The sequence below is a fragment of the Aphelocoma coerulescens genome, chromosome 1A, assembly GCF_041296385.1.
Source record: "Aphelocoma coerulescens isolate FSJ_1873_10779 chromosome 1A, UR_Acoe_1.0, whole genome shotgun sequence".
NCBI classification, from domain to species: domain Eukaryota; kingdom Metazoa; phylum Chordata; class Aves; order Passeriformes; family Corvidae; genus Aphelocoma; species Aphelocoma coerulescens.
In genome coordinates, this window is record NC_091014.1 from 4455400 (window position 1) to 4477569 (window position 22170).

At 44.4% G+C, this 22170-nt stretch overlaps 1 protein-coding gene across 1 annotated transcript in view; it reads right to left on the bottom strand.

The window, feature by feature from the left end:
* The window catches only part of PRKCQ (protein kinase C theta), a 54442-nt gene that overhangs the window by 17331 nt on the left and 14941 nt on the right, over positions 1-22170 (bottom strand). Inside the window, exons 2-13 of the mRNA XM_069034477.1 lie at positions 20615-21013; positions 19348-19473; positions 13835-14034; positions 12635-12695; positions 10822-10984; positions 10212-10243; positions 10035-10120; positions 8798-8927; positions 8028-8137; positions 7778-7901; positions 6228-6403; positions 2980-3153 (exon numbers count right to left, since the gene is read on the bottom strand). Of these exons, the coding sequence (XP_068890578.1) occupies positions 2980-3153; positions 6228-6403; positions 7778-7901; positions 8028-8137; positions 8798-8927; positions 10035-10120; positions 10212-10243; positions 10822-10984; positions 12635-12695; positions 13835-14034; positions 19348-19465 (1374 nt within the window). The 5' untranslated portion in view covers positions 19466-19473; positions 20615-21013. The remainder of the gene's footprint in view (positions 1-2979; positions 3154-6227; positions 6404-7777; positions 7902-8027; positions 8138-8797; positions 8928-10034; positions 10121-10211; positions 10244-10821; positions 10985-12634; positions 12696-13834; positions 14035-19347; positions 19474-20614; positions 21014-22170) is intronic.

Below are 22170 nucleotides of genomic sequence, written 5' to 3' on the forward strand. Positions count from 1 at the left end.
CGATTACTTCTCTTTTGGGTTGAGATAGTCTCCTCTGGTGCTATTTTGTGCTACAAGTCAAAATGCCTCAAGATTTAATTTGCATTTAGGTAAAGGGTGTTAATAAAACTTGGTCAATGATGTAAAGAAGCAGTTAGAAATAAAAGTGACTTTCAGAAAGGGAAAGACTATTTTTATGGCAGAAGATCAGTGAAATGCAAAAAAGAATAAAACATAAGCACTGGGGTGCTAGTCACTGTTTGGGCATTACTGATTTTAGGATCTCACAGAATTATAAACATGTTTTTCCTCCTCTTTAACATAACAGCGTCCCTTCAAATCTAATGCAGCAGAATATCTGAGCTTGTTGTTAAAATTCACACAATGTAATTGTGTCAGCTGAGTATCTGGATACAGAGATGACTGCAGTAAAATAAAAAAGTCAAATTCAAAAAGAGATTAGACAAAAAAACCCAAACACCATGGGCTTGCATTTATTCTCATGCAGTAAAACAAGAAAGGTGTTCTGAGTTTTGAAAACACTGATCATTCAGACCCCACAGGAGTGAAGAGAAGCTTTAAGTGCCTGGTACCAATTAAAACCTGTCCAGCTTTACACAACTGAGCACTCATTACCTGGGTGGAAGTGAGGAAGAAACTCATCCCAGAGCTCAGACAACTGTCAACAGATTACAGGACTTTTTTTTTTCCCCTTCTGGAAACATGTGGACTACTGAGGTCCTTGTTTTGGTGTAGGAATATTCCTGTTTTTACTGTCCTTTGCAGAGATACTCAGCACCTGGAGCAGCTCAGGTAAGCCAAAGCATGAAGGATTCAGAAAGGCATTGGCACATATGTTTCTGTTTGAAACTACTTGTCTATGCAGTGAAACTTTAAAAAAACAAAAAAAAATGTCAAATTTTCAATATTAAAATCCATAGAGGGACTCTACACAGCGGTGCTGTGGCTTCTGCCCATGGCAGGGGGTTGGAAATAGATGATCTTTAAGGTCCCTTCCAACCCAAACCATCCCACGATCCTAAAATGATTGCTATAGAAGACATTCTGACTGAACCACGCTGTCCTTTGAGCCATGAAAGGCCATCCATGGCTTCTCACAGCCCCCCTGCTCTGGGTGACTTTCATGCATTGAGTGATCGCTGCTGGCTTGCAAAGGTCAGAGGAGAAAAAACAGGAGCTAAAAATCAATCAGAGCCTAGAGCAGCTCTGGTCTTGGCAGCCCCATTCCAGCTTCTCTTTTTGTGAACTTGGGGGAAAGATGGGGAGATCACACAGCTTTAAGTGGCAGTGAGGGCTTGGGATGAGGTGGATGGAGATTCTTTCTCCATGACAGGACAGCAATCCTGTGCTGCTGCCCGTAAGTGTAGAAATAAATTGACAGGGTTTTTGAGCCTGGCACTATGAATTTTTCAGTCACTCATTGCTTTTCCATCCTTCAGGTTTTCCATGGCTTCCAGGCTGGAAGCACACCCTTGAACAGTCAGTAAATCCCACTTGGATCCTGACACGACTCCATTTGGTCTCTCCTCTTTTTGCCATGGTCTCATAAGGGGACACTTGCAGGCCTGCACTGCCTGAACCCAGAGCTGCAGAGTGTCCCTGCTGTGTCCATCCTGAACTTGACCTACAGCTTCCAGACCAGGCTGGACCAGGCTGGAGCACAGCCAGCATGGTTCAGGCTGGCCTCAGTCAGCATCCCTCTGGAGATACAGGCAGAATTCCCTGGAGTAAAGGCCCCCTCATAGAGCTGTGACTACTGTGAGTGTTTTATCTCTTCAATTAAATCTTGATTTTCCTTGCTTTTGGAGTTGTGGCATTTGTATTTTTCTCTGAAAACCAGCTGCCCTCAAGTAGGGAGTTAATTCCTTTCCTTGCCAGTCAAGGATCCATTCCCAGGACACACTATCCTCCCTGTCAATCCCAAAGGAGTTAAACATGAATGCCTGGGCTCAGTGTCACCTCACCTACGGCAGCTCCCAGATGTTCCCTGGTATAAATTTAACCTATCTTTAAACAGGTGCCATATCCCACAGATGACTGGGATACACCAAAGGGGTTATATTTGTTTCTCCTGACCCTGCACAAGAGTCTCTCACTGAGCAGGTCCTTACTTCACACTGAGCAGTGGCTTGTGCCACTAAATCCTGAGGCTGAGCAAGGACTGGGAGCATCCTAAAAAAAAACCCTGAACAAGCATCCACGAGGCAGTGCTGCTCTGAATTGGAGATAAGAGATATCAATCATCTCTCAGGAGTTGTTTGAGTAGGTTGGACAGATGAGACAAACTCTCAAACTTCCATTGTTTCTTTCTACAGCTTGTGTGTGCTTTGGTGTTAAGACTAATGGTTCTGGTTGTAGGAAAAGCTCTGGAAAGCTAAGCAGCTGGTAGATGTTGGTATGTAGGACCATAAAAATATGTGTATTACTTAAATGTCACTTCAGTTTTGGTTTGGAGTCACAAATGAGATTTCAGGTGATGCTCTGTGCTGCCCCTTGAACTGCAGAACCACCAGTGCCTGATGCCATTTAACAGTAACTGGGGGCAAAGAAGTGAGTGATAGCATGTTTGTCCTCCAAAACCAGAGATTCTCGAGCTGGCTTTGATCCAGGCTAGCTGCAGCACAACGCTTCATGGTCTGAGAGGTTCAGATAACACATCAGTGTGGGCACATCCTTACCCTGGCTGCAGGTGTAGCCTTTGCACATCCTTGGCCCAGGGTACCAGGATGCAGATTTTAAGAGCAGATTTTACCTCAATGAGCCTGGGATGCCATAATCCTCAAATACACCATCCCACCTCCAGATTAATGTGGAGAAAGCAGATTAAATTTCTAGAACCACTTCCCAAGTGCTTGACCTTCCCTTGGCACCACTTCCTGTCCAAAGTACACCCCAGAAGGCTGAAGCCCTTCACCAAGCATCCGTGTTTCAGTAAAGTATTCTCAGACTGTGGAAGAAAGTGGAATATCCTTGTCTTACCTTGGTCTGGAACGTGCAGAAGACATGAGTCAGGAATGGGTGTTCCCAAGCCAAGGAGAGGACCCTCTTCTCCACCATTGTACACTCAACGTCATCATCCATCAGCACCACATCCTTCTTCAGGGCTTTCACAGCAAAATACTGGTCTGTGCTCTTCAGCTCGGCCAGGAACACCTAAGGTGCAAACAGCTGCTCAGAAAGAGGGATTATCTCCTCTGAGAACAGCCATGTGAGGGTGGGAGCTGAGCTCCTGGGAATTCACTGGGGTACACCTTAAAAACCTTAATGTCTAAGGCCCCATTCTGCCATTAAAGACTTTGTAGGCTTTGAGTTTGCTCCCCACACCCAGAATAGTTTTCTGAAGTTGAGCCCTGGGGAAGGATGAGAAGTTCTTGGCAATCACAGGAGCAGGGTCCTACATGCCCAGATGGACAGGACAAGCCAGAGAGCCAACACCTCTGATAACAGAAACCATCCTCATGCAAATGCTCCTGAGATACATTTCCTGTTTTCTAACTTCAAATAACAAAACACAGAATATTGCTTTGTCAGCATTTGAAATGCAAATACCCTGCACCAGATCCTCAGCAGCTGGAAAATTAAGTCCACCAGTAGTTAGACTGGCTTTTATATCAGATGCCTTTCTCTCCTTCCTCCTGCTCAGTCAGCAGGTCTGAGCAAACAGGGTGAGTTCCCCATGCTTTTGCAGAAGGTCTTCTCTGAGAATGGGAAAACACATCCCAGAGGAGTTACAGCCTCTGTCTGTTTTTATAGGCAGGGGAAATGAGGCCGGGAGCAGAAGAGAAAGGTTTTGTAGAGACCACAGAGCAAAGAAGTCCCTGCTGGAAGGCAGTGACAGTCCTGATCATCACACTAACAGCCTGTTGACCCTGTGTCTATAGACTGACTAAATGTGTAAGATTCATCAAAGAGGTCTTTGAAGTTCTTTACCAGACACTATTTACTGAGTGAGCTCTGACATGTTTTAGCCCTGACAAAAGTTTTATTTACCCTTTTGGCTACTGCTGCATTTCACTTTGTAGCACCAGACAGAGAGTAGAGCCTAGAGCCTCCCTCTGTCTCTGCACTGAATGACCAGAAATGCTCACTGTGCTGATGCTGCAGGCACCCTTTTTACCCTCGTTTTTGTGCTGGGCACTGCTCTCCTGGGGAAACTGGGGAATGTGCTACATTTGTGACCTGTGCCGTGACTTCCAAGGAGCAGGTAGGCAATGCCACACCTCATGCAGAGGTGGTGGTGGGACACATCCTCATGGATCTGGCTCCCAATCTCCTGGGACCACACAGAGCTGGAGAGACCCCTCAGGCACTGAGATCTGCACACCCTGTCCCCTCTATGGGGAAGTGAATCTCGCTCCAAGCAAATGAGGACTCCAGGAGTGACACCAACACAGGAAACTTGTGGGTGACTTTTTGTTGCAGAAAGACACAAAATGCCCCATCCTCTCCACACCTGCAGTGTGCACTTCAGAGAGATGCAGAAGCTTGCAGGCTTGGAGAGTCCATGTCAGCATGAGGGCTAAAATAAGGCACAGAATCTGCTTCGGTGGAGCCATTCAAACACCTGAGCAACCTCATCACATTAGACCTATTTTGAGGAATGGTTTAGATTAGAAGACCTCCAGAGGTCCCTTCCTAACGATAAAAATTTTCTATGATATCTATGCCCTTGAGTCCAGGATCTGGAATGTGGATTTTGGGGTATTCTGGCTTAGCACGAGATGCCTCAGCTCCGGTTCCCATGCAAACTGTGGACATGACAGGTAGACACAACACTTTCTAGTGGAAAATATCCCTGAGTTGGAACTAGGTGATCTTTAAGGTCCCTTCCAAGACAAACCATTCTATGACTATGATTTTCATGAAAAATGAACACAGCAAAATTTTTGACCACTTTAAGAACTGGCTGCAGCGATTGCTCCAGATCATTTAGCAGGCAAAAAGCAGCCCTTTGTCAAGGCACAGTTTCCCCCTTGGAAAGATGTGGGATGTGAGCAGTGTGATCCATAATGATAATCCTCCTTATTGGCTGTGAAAATACAATGGTGAGTCCCGCTGAAATTGCTTCATGCAGCTTTGTGCTGGCACTGAGTAACATGAGCTGCAAGTGGATCTGCAATGAGGAGAAACAATCCACAGTTCATCAGGATTAATTAAGCCACTGAAAACAGGTGGTTCTTGTTTCAAAAGCACAAATTCTTGGCTGTTGCAAAATTTGCTTCACGCTCCAGCACAGATCAGAGCTGGGAAAGAGAAGTTACTGTTCCCAGCTGGGGACCTGCTGCTCTGGAGAGCAGAGGTGATCCACACTCAGCTTCTCAGCTCATGCTTCCACCTCCTTATGAAGAGGGACAGCACAGAGACCTGTCCCACCAGCTCTCTGTGGAGGCCCAGGACCCATCAACCTGCAGAGAAGGGGAAGCTGAAGCCCTGCCTGGGGCATTCCTGTCCTCTCATGGGCAGTCATGAGACAGCAACTAATGGGACAGAGAGAAGGACAAGGCAAGGAGAAGATGAAGTTCAGGATTCAGCCATGCCAGAGCAAGGATTCTTTGAAGACTTGGAGATTTATCAGCCATCGTGTGGCAGCAGGGCCAGGGCAGTGACCTGTACTGGGCACTGGTGAGGCCACACCTCAAATCCTGTATTCAGTTTTGGGTCCATCACTAAAAAAAGACATTGAGGGGCTGGGGAGTGTCCAGGGAAGAGAATGGAGCTGGGGAAGGGGCTGGAGCACCAGGAGGGGCTAAGGAAGGTAGGAGGGCTCAGCGTGGGGAAAAGGAGGCTCAAGGGGGACCTTGTGGCTCTGCACAGCTCCCTGACAGGAGGGGACAGCCAGGTGGGGGTCAGGCTCTGCTCCCAGGGAACAAACAACAGGACAAGAGGAAACAGCCTCAAGTTGTTCCAGGGAAGGTTGAGATGGGATATTAGAAAAAATTTCTTCACTGAAAGAGTGGTCAGGCATTGGAAGAGGCTGCCTAGGAGACTGGTGGAGTCACCATCCCTGAAAGTGCTCAAAAAACATGCAGATGTGGCACTTGGGGACATGGTTTAGTGATGGCCTTGGTAGTTCTGGGTTAGCAAGTGGATGCAGTAACCTTAGAGGTCTTTTCCAGCTTAAATGGTTCCATGTTTTTTCCCACGTGTCCCTTCAAACCAGAAGTTATTTAGTGCCACACAAAGCAACATGCAAATGCACACAGAGGTGTCTGAGTCCCAACACTTACCTTGCCAAAACTGCCCTTCCCCAGCATCTTGTGCAGGACAAAGTCTTCAATGGTCAGTTTTAACTGCACTTGGTGCTCTTGCTGTTCCTGGGACTGTTCTCCCAAGTCAGACTCTATGAGAGACTCCCCCTTCACTGTGCCCTCCACCGGAGTCTCCCAGGAGATGCCTTGTGGCTCTGCAACACACATCAAAGCACTCAAATAAACTCCTGGTCAGGAGCAGAAAATCCCCAGAACACTCACAGGTATTGTGTTTAGAGGTTTAAAAGGGTATTTCAAACAAACAGAAGCATGGTGGCCATGTCTAAGTAGATTGGCTCTGCTCCCACATTGCTTTCTCTCCAGAGAAGACTTTACTCCAGTGGAAATTCCATCTTCTTCAGTGACTTTTTTTCTTGTTTAGAAACCACTTTACAAACCCCTTCATCTCTCTTTCTGTTTTGTGGCACCAAACCCTTAATTTCTGGCCACCTGTCTTCTCCAGCCCTTCTTGCTGCTTGCCATTATGATATGGTTCCATTTTTTCAAGGTCTTTCTTTTCAAAACCCTAGGCAAAGCCACATGAAAAGGTGGGATGGTATTTTCATGTTGTGTTCCTGCTCTGAATGTGAAGCAGTCCAGATCAACCATTCCAGCCAGCCTGGAGTGGAATCACTCAGAGTTTTTTCAATACTCTACTAACTGGATTTATAAGAACTTGTAAGAGATTTTGTCCCTCGCTGGATTTATCCCATTGCTGTAGCTGTTCTAAAAGCATGAATTGCAAGAACACTACTCAGCAGACAAACAGACCCACATGTGAAACAGATGTGAAACCATCTGGGGCTTTACTGATTCACATCAGCATAGCCAGTTCTACTTGTAGGACAGAACAAAAATAAGCACAGATGGGGACATCATTCATTTCTCCTTGGGGGCCAAAGGGCACAGGTTCTCATTTACCCTTCTAAACATCTGTTCTTGTAGCATAGACAGCTGTGACACCTGGATCAGCTCATGGGTGAATGAAGTGGGGATCTACCAATGGTTTTCAAAGCTACTGGAAGTCAACTTCCACCCAAAAATATAAAATCAGAAAGAGAATTGGCCATGGCGATCAGAAGGATTCCAATTATCCCATTTAGAGCTTGGTTTCTCTGTAAAGTACTCAGATTTTTAAATCTATGAGGCCCAAGCAGGGCATAAGCACATTATTGCTGGTGGAGGGGTGAGATGTGCTCAAGCACGAGGTCAGAAGGAGTTTTCAGGGGTCGACTGAAGGAGTGGTGGTTGGTGTATCATGTCACTGGAGGCTGGGATGGCATGGGGGAAGTGTAGGTTTCTAGAGAAGGAACCAGGCTGGGATCCAGGGTCTCTGCCATGTCCAAGGGATGTGGCTGGGAAGAGTCACTGATATCCTGGGATCAGAAAGGGTCTGTCTTGCTCTTGGCTGGGGGGCTTTCATGAACAATTCACTAGAAAATAAATTCCCCACTTGTGTCACCTCCAACTAACCACGCACAAACCAAACAACAACAAAGCTGCTGCCCCGTATCACCAGGAGGAATTACCTTTTTTTCCTGTTGTAGATGCTGGCAAGGCCTGAAGTGGTGTCACATCCTTCACAGGAACAGGGAAGCCAATTTCCAGAGGTCCATCCCTGGAGATCTGTTCACTGTCACGCTGGCAGCGAGCCTGGGGCACAGAAAATAGCAAACTTTTGAGCCAAAAGTCATGTGCCGAGTGTGGCTCACAAAAGCCAAGATTTAGAAGAGGTCTTTGCTTATGAGATGAGCATCTCAAAATGCTTGAGCTATTTACCTGCTGAGTGCTCTCTATCATTGCCAGAGCTTCAGCCATTAGTTTCTGGTTAACTCCACAAAGATTTGCTACTTTTGTCTGGCACTTGTGGTGGACGTTCATGCCACACGCTGAAAGAAAGAACAGGAGGTGTCAGGACAACGAAGGCTGTAAAGGGCTGGGCAGGAACATGCACTGATGCTGGCCAGGGGCAGAATTTAGCCACTTAAAGAGTTGAAATGTCTCTTGAGATGGCATTCAGGTCATTTTTTTGTTCTCTGTGGAGACTATTTTTGTATTTCCTTCTGGCCAGAGGTTGCATTTCCGCATCCATCAGCCTTTGCAGGTACAGGCTACCAAAACTCTACAGTCTATTAACTCAGAGACAAACTGTAATCACAGAACAAGATCCTCCCATTGGTGTAGGACTGGGAAGACAGTGAAGTGTCTTGGGTCTGATAGTGGAAATAGAGCTTGCAAATTGACACTGGGGGTGATTTGGGAAGATAACATTGTCACTGTGATGTTCTTTGCCTCTTTGGAAAGCAACTCATCCTCCTTCTGGATCAAATATCTCTCTGTACATGGACAGTTGTCCTCATTCTTGAAGAATGATCTTCATTGAAGGATAGTCCTGTAGACCACTCCTTCACCCTCCTGGATGCCATCTTATACTGGCTTTGCAAAGAAGGGTGATAAATGAGATTGAGATTTGGATTTTCACACTGCCACCCTCCAAAGACAACGACCCTTCCCGTGCTCAGCTGGTGCCACCTTTACCAGGGACTCACCATCACACTTCAGCCCCTGCCGTGCCAGGCCCCAGAGGAGAGTGCCACAGTGCTCACAGAAGGTGGGGCTCTTGTAGTTGTAGACCTTGAAGCGGTGGGGCATGTCAATCTTGAACCTCTCCTTGTGGAACTGCAAGACAAAAGCCAGGCTGAAAATCCACTCCTCATTCCCACCTCAGCTCCCCATAGAAAACCAAACGTGTACTGCAGAAGCTGGGTTGTCTACTGCCCTCTTTTCCTTGGGTATGACTGCCAAGCAGAAACTGCCTATCAGGCACACAAACCCAAATTTTGCAACATAATAACTGCAATTCAGAGGGAATCGGGTCATTTCATCCCTGGCCTTGACCAAAGAACTGCTTGTGCCTCATTTCCATACTCAGGCTCCCCTAACACTCAGTGGGAAAACATTGGTACTTTTAAAAATTATTCACCTCATCCTGCAAAGGATGGCTACACTTGTTATCATGAATCGCTCCTTGGAAGAGCCTGTTTTAATTCTTTTAGTACAAAAGGTGATGACAAAGTTGGTTACATCTGCCCTGGAGATGTCAGAAGAGAAGTGAGAGGAATCTCATCTCTTAAAAATGGTAGAAGGACAACAGGAGCCAGGGTGGGACTGAGAGTAAACAGAAGTTGTAGGACACAAGGGAAACGGAACAGTCCTATCAGGAATTTAAGTTCTGGTTTTGCCTACCAAAAAGCAAAGTTTAGAATAAACTGATATGAGAAAAACAAAGCAAATAATAGTGGAGATGTCAGATCTCCCACTGACTGCTTCAGATAACACAGAATGGGATGTTCCAGCACAAATCTGAAAATTCAGCCTGATATCTGGCCTGACACTGGATAGTGAAGAGTTTTCTCCAGTAAATCTCCCCCTCATGTCCATGACTTCCCTCTGAGTTATACTTTATGCATTAGAAAAATGTCAATTCTGATTCAGCAACTGCTTATTCTGCAGCTGCATTTGAGTAAATATTAAGTAGGAGGTAATGAAACCACTGGGAACATAAAAAGCAAAGGGCACAGATCAAGATCACAAAGTCCTTAGCTCAGCAGGACCTTTTGCTTCATCAGAAGTTGCTTTGCAGTGATGTAGGAGAGATCTGAATGGCACTGAATATTTCTAAAAAGGAGCATAATAATTAATAATAACAATAACAATAGTAGTAGTAGTAATAATAATAATAATAATAATAGTAATAATAATAATAATAACAGTAATAGCACCTACCATTGTTTCCCTGCTATTGATTGCTGATCCTGTACACTTGGCTATGACTTTATCAATGCACTTCTTATGAATGGCAGCGTTACATTCTGCAATAGTAAAGGTGTCAGGATGTTAATAAAGAAATTCCTTAAGAAAAGATTAAGTAAATAATGACAATAAGAAAAAAAAAATTCTTACGTCTGCATTGATAGCCTTGTTTATTCAGACCCCTGAAATAAACAGAGAAGTGGTTAATTAATTCTGAATTGTCTGAATGCCTCAGCAGAAGAAAGGAGATCAGCATTTATGAAAGAAAGGGAATAAAATTGCTCTGCTTTTTATCGTTCTTTGCTGAGCTTATTTAATTTCATTATCTTCATTCAGTCTAATGGTGGAGTGATTCTCTGTTCTCACAGCCTTTTCAGCACACATTCACATTTCTGAGTTTCACAATATCCAAACAGCAAACTGGACCGATGAGAAATGCCTGTGCATTTGGCCAAACCCAAAAATATTTGTAAATAATAAATTAAAAAATGATGGGAATTTTCACAGTTGGAATTACAGCTGCAAACCACATCCCTGAATTGGTGCCATAACTCTGCACATAAGGTGTCAGGGGTCCTACAGCAGGAGCACAGATATTCATCAGGGAATCACAGAATCTTTAGGCTGGAAAAAATCAAGTCCAACCACTAACCCAGATCTGCCAAGTCCAACACTAAACCATGTTCCCAAGTGCCACACTGACACCAGAACTGGTTCCTAGGGTTAAAAGGAAAAGCAGCATGGATCCATTTTCATTTACCATACAAACTCGTGACACACAGAGCAGAAGGTGGGTTGTGGAAAGAAGGTGGCTGTGAACTCGTGACACTTGACATTGTGGATTTTGGCCTGTTTGATGGCTCCCCTGCGCTGGTGCAAGGAGAAGAAGCCTTCAGTCTCACAGTCAGCCAGGTCCTTTGCATCTGGTAGGAGAGGAAAGATATTTAAGCATACCCTGTCCTGATCAGGTGCCTTGAGAAAATGCAGTTGCCCAAACACTACGTGACTGAAGCTGATGATTCACTCATGGGAATGACTACTTAAAGAAATATAATGTTATGAAACCCACACAAGTCTCATTTGGATGGTTTTTATCCACCATTCCTACACTAAAATGTCTTTAGACTTGGGACTCTGAGCTCCCTTGGCTATTCATAGTGCTGTTTTTGAAATGTAGAACAAAAATTTCCCAAGGAGAGATAGTTTAAACATTAAACTTTAACTTTGTATGGCACCAAAGAAGCATGCCTAAAAAAGGTGAAATTACATAAAAATTAATAATTACTGATATATGGACACAAACACACACATGTGTATACATACATATATATATGGGTATTTAACAGAATCCTTTCTGTGTCCATATACATGTGTGTCAATAAGCAGATATTGAGGTCTCTAGGATATTCTTTTTGTTATTTTCCCATGCCAACACTTGCTTTGCTGTTTGCTGTGCCCTTGCTGTTATTCACAGCTCACCTTTAAGCTTTTTGGAACAGCAAACAAACCACTTCTGACTTCACATGAACCCCTGCACTGCTAGACACGCTTGTGCCTACAAATCTGAGATTCACACAGGAAATCAATCTCTGCTTTGTTTCACTCCTGCATTGCACAGCAAGTCACAAAAGTAATCTGTGGCAACTGGCCCTCTGTGTGATCTGATGCTGATCTTGGTATTTGCAATAAAAGCACAACTTGAATTTTCTATGCTCTGGCCTCTCTGACACCTTGTAACACACAAGTAGACAACAGCAGTCCAATCTATACTAAAGGGAGGGATGGTTCAGAAAATATCAGCATGGCCATGGCTGCTTTCAGTGCTTCTCTGTTTCTCTAAATGGAAGATCCTTCCAGATACCTGCACCTCACAGCTTCACCCTACACCTGAGGGTATGAGAATTTTGGCAATGAAAATGGGAGAATAAGACCAAGCATTTGGATTCAATCCATTTCTTCAACAAAGCAAAATGCAGTCCTTTCCATGAGAAATTTTCCCTAATATCCACCCTGCCCCTCCCCTGGCCCAGCCTGAGGCCGTTCCCTCTCTCCTGTCCCTGTTCCCTGGGAGCAGAGCCCGACCCCCCCGGCTGCCCCCTCCTGTCAGGGACTTGTGCAGAGCCACAAGGTCCCCCCTGAGCCTCCTTTTCTTCAGGCTGAGCCCCTTTCCCAGCTCCCTCAGCCGCTCCTGGGGCTCCAGCCCCTTCCCAGCTCCGTTCCCTTCCCTGGACATGCTCCAGCCCCTCAATGTATTTCTTGTAGTACATAAAGTACAGTGATTTCAGAGGAAGCTGGCTTCTTGTGTATCTGTTCTGTCTTGTTTAGCATAATGGGAATATCTGCCATTTAGTGGTAAACCAGCCAAAACTCTGCCTTGCAAATCACAGAAGAATAGTCAGTCTTCATCCCCACCACACAATAAAAATGACTTTTCTGGAGTTTTTGTTTCAAAGAGTTATGTTTGTTGTTATGGATCAGTCAGTAATAACATAGGCACTGCTTTTAGTGAAGACACCACATCTGCCCCACAGCCCAGAAATCACAGCTATAAATTAACAAACACAATCACTTGCCACTTATTTCCAGGAAGTATCTTGCATTCATCAGCATTCGCCCTTGAGGTTTCAGTTCTAGCTGGTTGAGATAAGTGAAAAACAAGAAAAAAAGTCCATTAAACAGTCACTCAAAGAAGGAAAAATCATTTCAGATGACTTTCAAGCGATCTCCTTTTCCCAGTGGGAACTGATGCACAGCAATGAATGCTAATTTTTGGGTTGCTCATACCCATGTGAGGCAACAAGGCAGGGTAGGAGCAACTGCAGAGAGAGGAGGGTTGATCACCTCATATCAAACAAGCCGAGCAGCATGATAGGAGAGATGAATGTGATTAAACCACAGAAGATGTAGGCAGTTTTTAGACACCAGATTAGCACCAGCACTATCTATAGAGAAAACTTGTTCCCAATGGACCCTGCAAGAGGAAAGTGGGAGCACTTCAGAAAACCCAGCCAGCTTCAGACAGCTGATGCTGAAATCTTTTAGGCACTCAGTTCTGCAAGTCTAACTTCTTTACAGTCAACGTGAGGGATGCTACAAGCTTACTCAGGCATTTTTTTAGGGGCCTTCCCACTGGACTTGGCAATTCCCACCTACCTGACTCGTTATCCATAACTGCTTTTGGAAATCTGAATCCACTGGACTACGTATAAACTGGATACTACATTTTAAAGACTTCTGTCAAGATCTTTCTTGCTTGGACTGCCAGGGAACACAATCTTACGTTTAGCATTCTTGTGAAGACTGTTCAAATTTACTCCACCGTAACTTCGGTGATTTTTAAGGAGTTGCTCTGACATAACTGAACTGAGGCAGCTGTGAATCAGCTACTTGACATTAGATTAAATTTTTAAAGCTGTTTCCCCAGAGAGAATAAAATAACTCATGTTCAGCCACTCATACTACCACTTGTTCCCAGTGGGTTTCCTCAGCAAAGATTAATTTGTGGGCACAGCTCACCTGAAGCAGGATCCTCACTAGCACAGGGCACATTTCAGCACAGCAGCAGCAGGTAAAATAAAAGTGCCAAGCTCTCCTCTTCTGACAAGTCTCTCCCTCAGGTCACACCCAAGTAGTCTCAAAACATTATTCCTTGGGTGGCAGCCAGTCCCTGCTGTCCTGCTGGTGACAGCCACAGCCTGGCACGGACACAAGGCATCCCCTTACCCTGCAGCAGCTCCCCAGCACATCCTGCAGGAGAGGATAGTGATGCTCACCCATATCTCTGTCTTCCCATTGCTCTTTTTGCACCTCTCTGCCAGCACCTTGAGCTCCACCGTGGTCTCTGAGACCATTTCGGCGCTTTTGTCCTTGACCACGATGTGCATGACCCGGCCGTTGTTGATGTGGGCATCAAAAGTGCTGTTCCAGGGTGGATACATGGTGGGCTTCTTCTGCACGTACACTTGGCCATTCTCTGTCAAGAGGGAGAACACAAATCCATGCAGTGAGGACAGTTCGTGTTACCAAATACAGACATCTACCCTAAAAAAATGTAATTTCCACCCTAGACTCCATCAGCTCTGTAGAGGAGATCTCTAATGCAGACTCCAACACCACAAATGCGCACTTCTAATCAGGTGAACCTCATCCCAGACAGCCACCTTGTTTATCATCTGTCCCAAGGCACTGCAAAATGAGAAAGGTTTGCTTCAGACCCCCAAAAAGCTGGGTGCACTTTGGGATTAAGGTTCTGCTGGAGCACATGCCCAGCCCAGTAGCCAACTAAGGGGTGCTAAAACATGAACTGTCTTGCAGACCTGCAACCACCCCACGGGGATGTAGAGTTTTCAACAAAGCGAACTTCCCCCGATGCTTTAATTCCTCTTCCCTCACAGCATCTTAAAATGTTGATGGGTAAAAGAATGGGTATCTCTGAGGCTTGCAGAGGGTTCTCTCTAACTGGGTCTCTCTGAAAAGAGTCTCAGCCAGATTTATTTATCTCACAGAGCCAGTTTTACTCCATACAGCCCCGTAAAAGTATTGGATGCTTACTCAAGGTAAATTCTATATCACAATTACCCTCTGCAAATGTTCAACCCATCAAATGCTGAAGCTGAAGGAATAAGAGAAAAGAGCAGGAGACCTGTGAACCCTGTCTAAAGACCCTGCTCCTATCTCCAATAATCCCAGCATTTCCCTCCTCTCACACAGCTGGAAAAGAACATGCAGCTGATAGCCTGGAAGGTGACACGTGCTGAAGAATATTTTTCCCTATATGAGAGGACTAATTCAGGTTTCTTCCCTCTGCTCAGCTTTGATTTACACAGGCAGGAACTCCAGGATATCTGAGGCTTGTGCCACACCTTCAGGATAGATTAAAACTAGCAAATAAGCTCCAATGTTATGGAAAACAGGAGAGAAGGAAAAGAAAGGCAACAATGATTCCTGATTATGTGATATTCACCTCAGGAAATGAGAGAATGTTTACTGAGGAAAGAACAAATATCAGGGCCGTGAGATTATACCAAAAATCTCCCTTGACCACTCTGTACATGGAGAAATGGCTGCCAGAGCTTCTACATAAGCTACACTCACTAGACTGATTTGAGGTGCAGCTTCCTGAGGACAGGATCCTGCAATCAGCACTGACTGGCTGAAATTCCACCTCATGACACCACACCTGGCTCTCACAAAGCAGTTCTGCACTTGGTTCCATCATGTAAACTCGATTTAAGCTCTGACCATCAGCACTGGTCTGCATCACAAGTCGAGTGGAGATCGTTGAATCATTAAAGTTGGAAAAGACCTCTGAGATCACCAAGTCCAATCTTCACCCCAAACCCACCTTGTCCACTGAACCACATCATCTAGTGCCACATCTACTCAGGTTTTGAACACTTTCAGGAATGGTGCCTCCACTATTTCCCTGGGACTAATGATCTGATTCCCAGATCATTCCTGCAGCACAAAACAACTTCTCAACCTCCTGTCTGGTGTGATAAGCAGTTGTGCAGCTAAATTTTAGGCACAAATTCGATTTCCCCAAAGCTCAGAACGCCTCAGTCTAAGGTGAATCCACCTCTGTCATGAGGCTGAGTTTTCACATAGGCAGATTGAGGTAATCCTATACTGAGCTCATTGTCTGCAGACTTAATTCATTCCCATCAAGCTTGCAAATATATATCCAACACACTCTTTCAACAAAAAGCACAAAAAATTAGAGACAAAAATGAGACATAAACTTCCCAGCATCCCAGAAAACAGAAGTCTCAGTAAGGGACCATTATTTCTTTGCTGCATCAGTGAAAAAACCACAGATGTGAAACACAGCACTTGCAAAACAAGTGCTTTCGTTTGCACTGCACTCCAGAACACCAGGCTTAAATAAACAAACCCTGCAATGTGAATGAACTGCCCGATAGATGGGATCAGACAATCACCCCTGCTGCGTCCCCGCTGATGGCTGGGGAATTCTGCCAGGGATTAATCCAACGCCGGGTTCCTGAAAAATGAAATAGCAACTGTCTTTCCCAGGGAGCAGCTCCCACTGTAGCTGGGAGTGCTTTTCCTGGAGGCTTTGCTGAGTTCAAACATGGAGCAGGATCTTTTGTGAAGCAAATGTCACCAAGGCAGGTGGCAAAATGGCACCTGGCCAGGTGGCTTGTGAAGGCAGAAGCCACTTTTAAAGGGCAGACTCTTTTTATATCTGAGAGGCACATATAATGTCTGAAATATTTTGTCATCAATTATAAACTGCTGTAACACTTCCAACTGTATGGAGGTGTGGTTTGTTTCTTATTTGTTTCGGGTTGGGTTTTTTTAAAGATTGTATTATGATGTGCCAGGGTCCCTTTTACAAAATAAGCAAGTGGAAAAATCTAAAAGGCTGCCCAAGATCTATCCAGAACTTCTGAAATTCTTTGGGGTGGTCTTGCTGTGACATCCCTGTGTCCACAGATGATGTTCATCACTCCCAGATCCCTGGGGACCTCTGTCCCAATGACTTTTTCGTTATGTCTGGTCAACAAGAGACAGCCTTTGGCATGAACCCAAAGTCAGACTCCCTGTTTTTGGAAACCAAACACATTTATCATCTACCACTGTTCTGTTTGCAAAAACACACCCAACCAAGCAAAAAAAATCCAAAACCAAAAATCCCCACACTTTGCCAATGCTAAACATAGAACCACAGAATGGTTTAGGTTGGAAGAGACCTTAAAACCATCCAGTTCCATCCTCCTGCCTTGGCAGGGACACCTTCCACCAGACCAGGTTGCTCCAAGCCCCATCCAACCTGGCCATGGACACTTAGACTTGTCCTGCTGTGCTCAGTAATCATTTTTGCCCTGAAAAACATTTTAATGGCCAAGTGTCAGAGCACAAGGCTGGTGGTCAGGGTGATTTGCATCTCACACCAGCTGTGCAGCTGATCCACTCCTACTTCTTGGTCATGCTAAAATTTTAGCCAAAATTTGCATATCAAAGAACCAGTATATATATATATATATATATATATATATATATATATATATTTTTTTTTTTTTTTTTTTTTTTTTTTAATCCCATTACAACTGAGCAGCAAGTGCTTTGTCAAATCAGGGAGTTGGAGAACAAGCTTTGACCAAAAAAATAAAATCATGAAGCAGGGATAAGACACAGTTTAGTGGTGGAACTGGCAGTATTGGATTAACAGCTGGACATGATGGTCTTAGAGGTCTTTCCCAACCTTAATGATTCCATGATTCTACCTCAAATATGTTCAGCTAATGTTTGTCTGGAGACCTTTTGCCTTCTTGAAGCCTGTTAGAGCACGACAGCTCCTTGGAATGGTCATGTTGAGAGCATTCCTGGCATTTACAGTCAGGCTCATACGTCAGACATGGACCTCTGAGTGGTCTGTCTGGTCAGGGGAGAGCTCGGGGCTTTTCCAGGGTGTGATTCACCACACTCATCATGGACGTGTTCCTCAGGCTGGGATTGCTCAGACATCAACATCCAGGAATTATAGGGCAGGTGGATCCTGTGGTGGCCTCACTTTCCTGAGTCCCCTTAAGGTAACGTTGGCCACCCACACATTTAAACACCCTCCAGCAGCAGCAGATTAACACCTCCCAAGGGTGCTTCAGCCCACCCTCGGAGGGGAGTCTGAGGTGAATCTGTCCCAAGAGTTTCACTGATGCATCCCTCTGGTTGTCCCACCATGCTCTTAGCAGTAACCAGATGAAATTACATCCCAGCAAACAGAAGTCTCCTAATAGCAGAAGTTCACTTTTCCTATGTTCAGTCCTCGCTAATGGAGTAAGGTTCCTTCAAACACAGTTTTTTATTTCTTCTTGGTAGAGAATTTATTATAATGATAATTACAGTAATTACAATTATTAGAGTAATAATTAAAATAATTCTAATTATTATAATAATTATGATCCTTGACTCTGAGGAGCACAAAAATTATATCCCTTAGAAAGTACTTTTGTGTTTGTTGGATACCAGAAAACACTTTCAGCTCTGTGTCAGACAAATAAATATAGGTCTGTTCTGACCAAATTGATTTTATTCACTTTCGAACTGACACAGATTTCAATTTGAGTTATGGCTTTCAAAAGCCTCATTAAAGCAAACAGCCAAGCTCTGCACAGAGCTAAAATAGAACATATTTTCTGATAAAAGTGAGATCTTAGGGATATCTTGTCATGTAGTATTTTCTTTCCTTTTGAATTTACTATTCACCACATCTTCCATTATTATTTTAAGTATCATTTAAGGCAAGACAAAGTTCAATGTGATAAATGCTGAGTCTTAAACAAAAAATGAACCCCAGTGAAATACTGAACTATTTTAAAATTCTAATTTTTTTAAACTACTTTAACATCCTCTGGGGATTAGAGTCATAGAGATTCTCAATAAATAGGGATTTCTGAGTGGATTTTATTTTTCAAAGAATCACAGCAGGAAAATTAGAAATTTATCGAAGATTTAAGCTAAATATCAGCCAATATGAGTAATTCCCTAACACTGAAGGTCTTGCTCTTCATGATTCTTCAAAAGCACAACTGGGGAACTTTTCACCCTTTCACTGGAATTATTTTCATGCATAAGACATATAATAAATGTTTTCTGAAGGAGGACTCATCAGTGTCCTGATGAGAATCGGGAAAAATGTGAAACAATCCATAGATCCAGCAAGCAGCTTCTCAGGAGGTTTCATTTTCAAACCTTTTACACAACATAGCAATTACACAGAGAAATTAACTCTCCCTGCAAAGACTGGACTGTTTTAGTGCCTTTTTTTTAAATTATGGAAGTGGCTGGGCCTGTCAGTTCTCCCCCACAAAAAATGTGATTAACAAAGATGGCCCTGCCAGAATATTTTAGGACACTCAGATTTCACCTGTCTGGAGTCCCACTGACAAACCAACAACTGTTCGTGGAAGGGTGAAACCAAATACAGCTCAGCTCATCTGCCTTGTCACATGCTGGGGCTTGTAATGTAGCTGATAATAACCTCAAACTGAAGACATGGATTTGTTGGGCGTCCTCTTAAAATCAGATTGCCTTGCAGACCATGCCAAACCCAAACTTGCACTGTGCTGGAACCCAAAAAGGACTTCACGAACCCTTATAAAGTGGGGTTGGAACTGGATGATCTTTGAGGTCTCTTCCAAGACAACCTATTTCATGGTTCATTCTATGGTTTACCAGCACGTTACCTACACACATGAAATGACACAGAAAAGCATAGACATGACTTATAAAAGCCCCCATCCATATTCAACCCCTCCCCACTTACCTGACTCCACGGCTTCTTTAACCATCACAGCACAGTAGGGGTTAATCACCTCCCCCTGGGATGGCAGGTAAGGGCCGCTGTCATAGTTGGACAAACCAATACGTAGGAAGGGAGACATGACAAGTCCTGTGCCAAACAAAAGACAGGCGACACTTGGGAGAGAGTCTAAAAATTCTCCTGGTTTTAACCAGCCCCTTATCTCCGTCGGACAGCGGGACGCCGGCCGCTAGTTATCCATCCAGCTGGAGCCTCTCTGACTTCCTTCCACGGACTGACCCAGCGCTGCTGGATGTGCCCAAGGTAGTGAAACTCAGCTGTCGGCTTAAGCACGGAGCTGAACTCATCACAGGGCTGGAAAAACCCACAAGAGCAGCTCTGAGCACTGATGACTTCACGCCCACCGTCGGGAACAAGGATGACAATGCACAGGAGTCAAATCAGAGCTTTCTTGGCTTGGGATAAACCTCTGCTGTAATTTGTGTTGAGTCACATCAAGAACCTGAATGCTACGGGAATAGAGAGGGGTTTGGGAATACTGTTGGAAGCCTGCACGCTGAACATGAAACTGTGAAATAGCTGTGCACTATTTATATACAGCATGGAAAGGTTCTCGGGCATTCCTGGGTGCTGAACAATATTCACAAGCTATAAGGAGAAAGTTCAGCTCCTATGAACCACACTGTATAGACAGTGAAACAAAATACCCCACCAGAAAAAACAGCACCTTGGGATTATTTTAAGCAGCAGAAAAGAGAAACAAATAAAATGAAGATGCCAGGAAACACTGCAAAACCTTCGGGTTTAAACACTACAGAATTTTCTCTGCAAGGTCTTTCAAAGCCTTCAGAGTGAAGATTTAGTGAAACCAGAAATTATTAACTGCAGTAGCTAGTGCCCATCATTGCGCCATCTGGGCCCAAAACTGAGATTTACTACCCAACTTTTGTCTCATCATCTGAGCTTGTCATTTCTGGCTTCTCTTCCTGTCAATGGGGAGCAAGAGGCACTTTGAACTTGGCTGCAGATGTCTGCCTTGGACCACCAGAGTTAAAGGACACCAGTGCTATCACCAGCTGTTATCTGTCAAATATATTGACAATGACACACTGTTCAAGCACAACAGCAAAAGGCTGAATGACTCGTGGTGTGGGATGCAGCCAAGTCTCTTCTGCATTTTACACACAAAAATGATCTCTCTAAAGGGACGCTTCTCTGGTCTCACATGGAAGATATTCCAGGTTCTCTGCTGGGAATAGCATTTTCTTACCTGTAAATGGTACTTTTCTGACGGATAAGTTCAGTCTCAGAGAGGAGCTTCTCTTTTCATCACAGTTGTGGACAACATGGAAAGGACTTTCTCAGCTGAAAGAATGAGGGTAACTGCTCCTCTGGCCGGGCTCACTTCAAAACCTGCCTTTCTGTTTGTGGAGACAGGAGGCAAAACCATCAAGGGGAGAGGAAATCTTGAGGAGCCAAGATGTAGCCCTTTGCTTGAGTGTCTTCTCTCTTCCCCAGCAGTGTGGAGGGATGAGTTTCCATGAGCCCCTTGTACAGAAGTCTGGGGCCGCTACAAAACCCAGAACAACTTCCAATCAGTGCATGGGCAGGTCGCAGCAGGTTGCTGTTCCACTTGTATCCTGGATCTGATGGGATCTTCTCCTTTCTCCTGTTTTATAAAACAAACAGATGCAGTTATTGCTGGGACTGGAACACCAACTCTTCTGGCTGAGTATTCACAAGCACTGAGCACTCACATTCCAACACTTTCCGACACAGATGGCTCATGAAGCCAACTGTCCGTGTTCTCTGACAGAGATTCTGCCTTCCCACGAGGTTTCCCTGAATTTGCTACCCTACATAAGGCCTGTTTATACAACAGACAGTATCTGAAGACTCTTGTTCCCATTTGAGCTCCTGGGTGTGTTAGCCAACAACTGGGCTGAGTTTTCAGGAAAACAGCAAAAAGTCATAAACCAACTTGGATACTGTGCTTAAAAGAGAAGAAAATCATCAGGTTTCTGGGAAAGACAGGATGGGGCAGAGAAAGAGAAAAATATCCTGTGGCTCATGTCTATTGTGTATCCCTAGGAATGCACAGGTCATGGACCTCTGCATGTGGCATTGCCTTCCACTAGGAAAACATCAGCACTTCTGCAAATTTCCAGAAGCTGGTGGGGAAGACAAAGCACTGCTTGGGGCTGGGTATAGGAGATTAGGATGATCTTGGTCTCCCCTGGATGAGGGCAGCATCTTGAAGGATGTTTCACATTAGCCAAGTGCCTGACAAAGCTGCTTTGGAGAGCCATTTGCATTTAGATAGATCCTCAAACACAGGTAGACCTGTGGCACTGCAGAGAAATACAGTGAGTGGTTTATGAGTGCTCCATGGCAAGAAAAGGCTAAAATGTCTGCTTCAACCGTCAGAAGCAGAGAAACCTGATCAAGAAGGGAAAAATCTCTTCATCAGAAAAAAATTTTAAAAAAAGTATATACATATTTTTTTCCCTCTCTGTGTGATGCAGACATTTATTATTGTTTAGACATTTTCTTTGTTTCAAAAAATAAGAAGCTTCCTTAGTCTAAAGACAAAAGGAAAAACAAATCAAAGGGTCTCCAGCAGCAGCAGAGAAATCCAAGGAGTTGTATGTTCTGTAGCATCCGTGTGGAAAGCTAAAGATGGCCAAAGACTAAAGCCAACAGCTAAAATATCTTCATTGTACCTGTGTGTGTGAACAGAAATGTCCTCTCTGCCTCTACCATAGTCCACCAATTCTGGTCACTGCTGGACAAGAGAAGATTATGATCCTCTTCCAATTCCCCAGT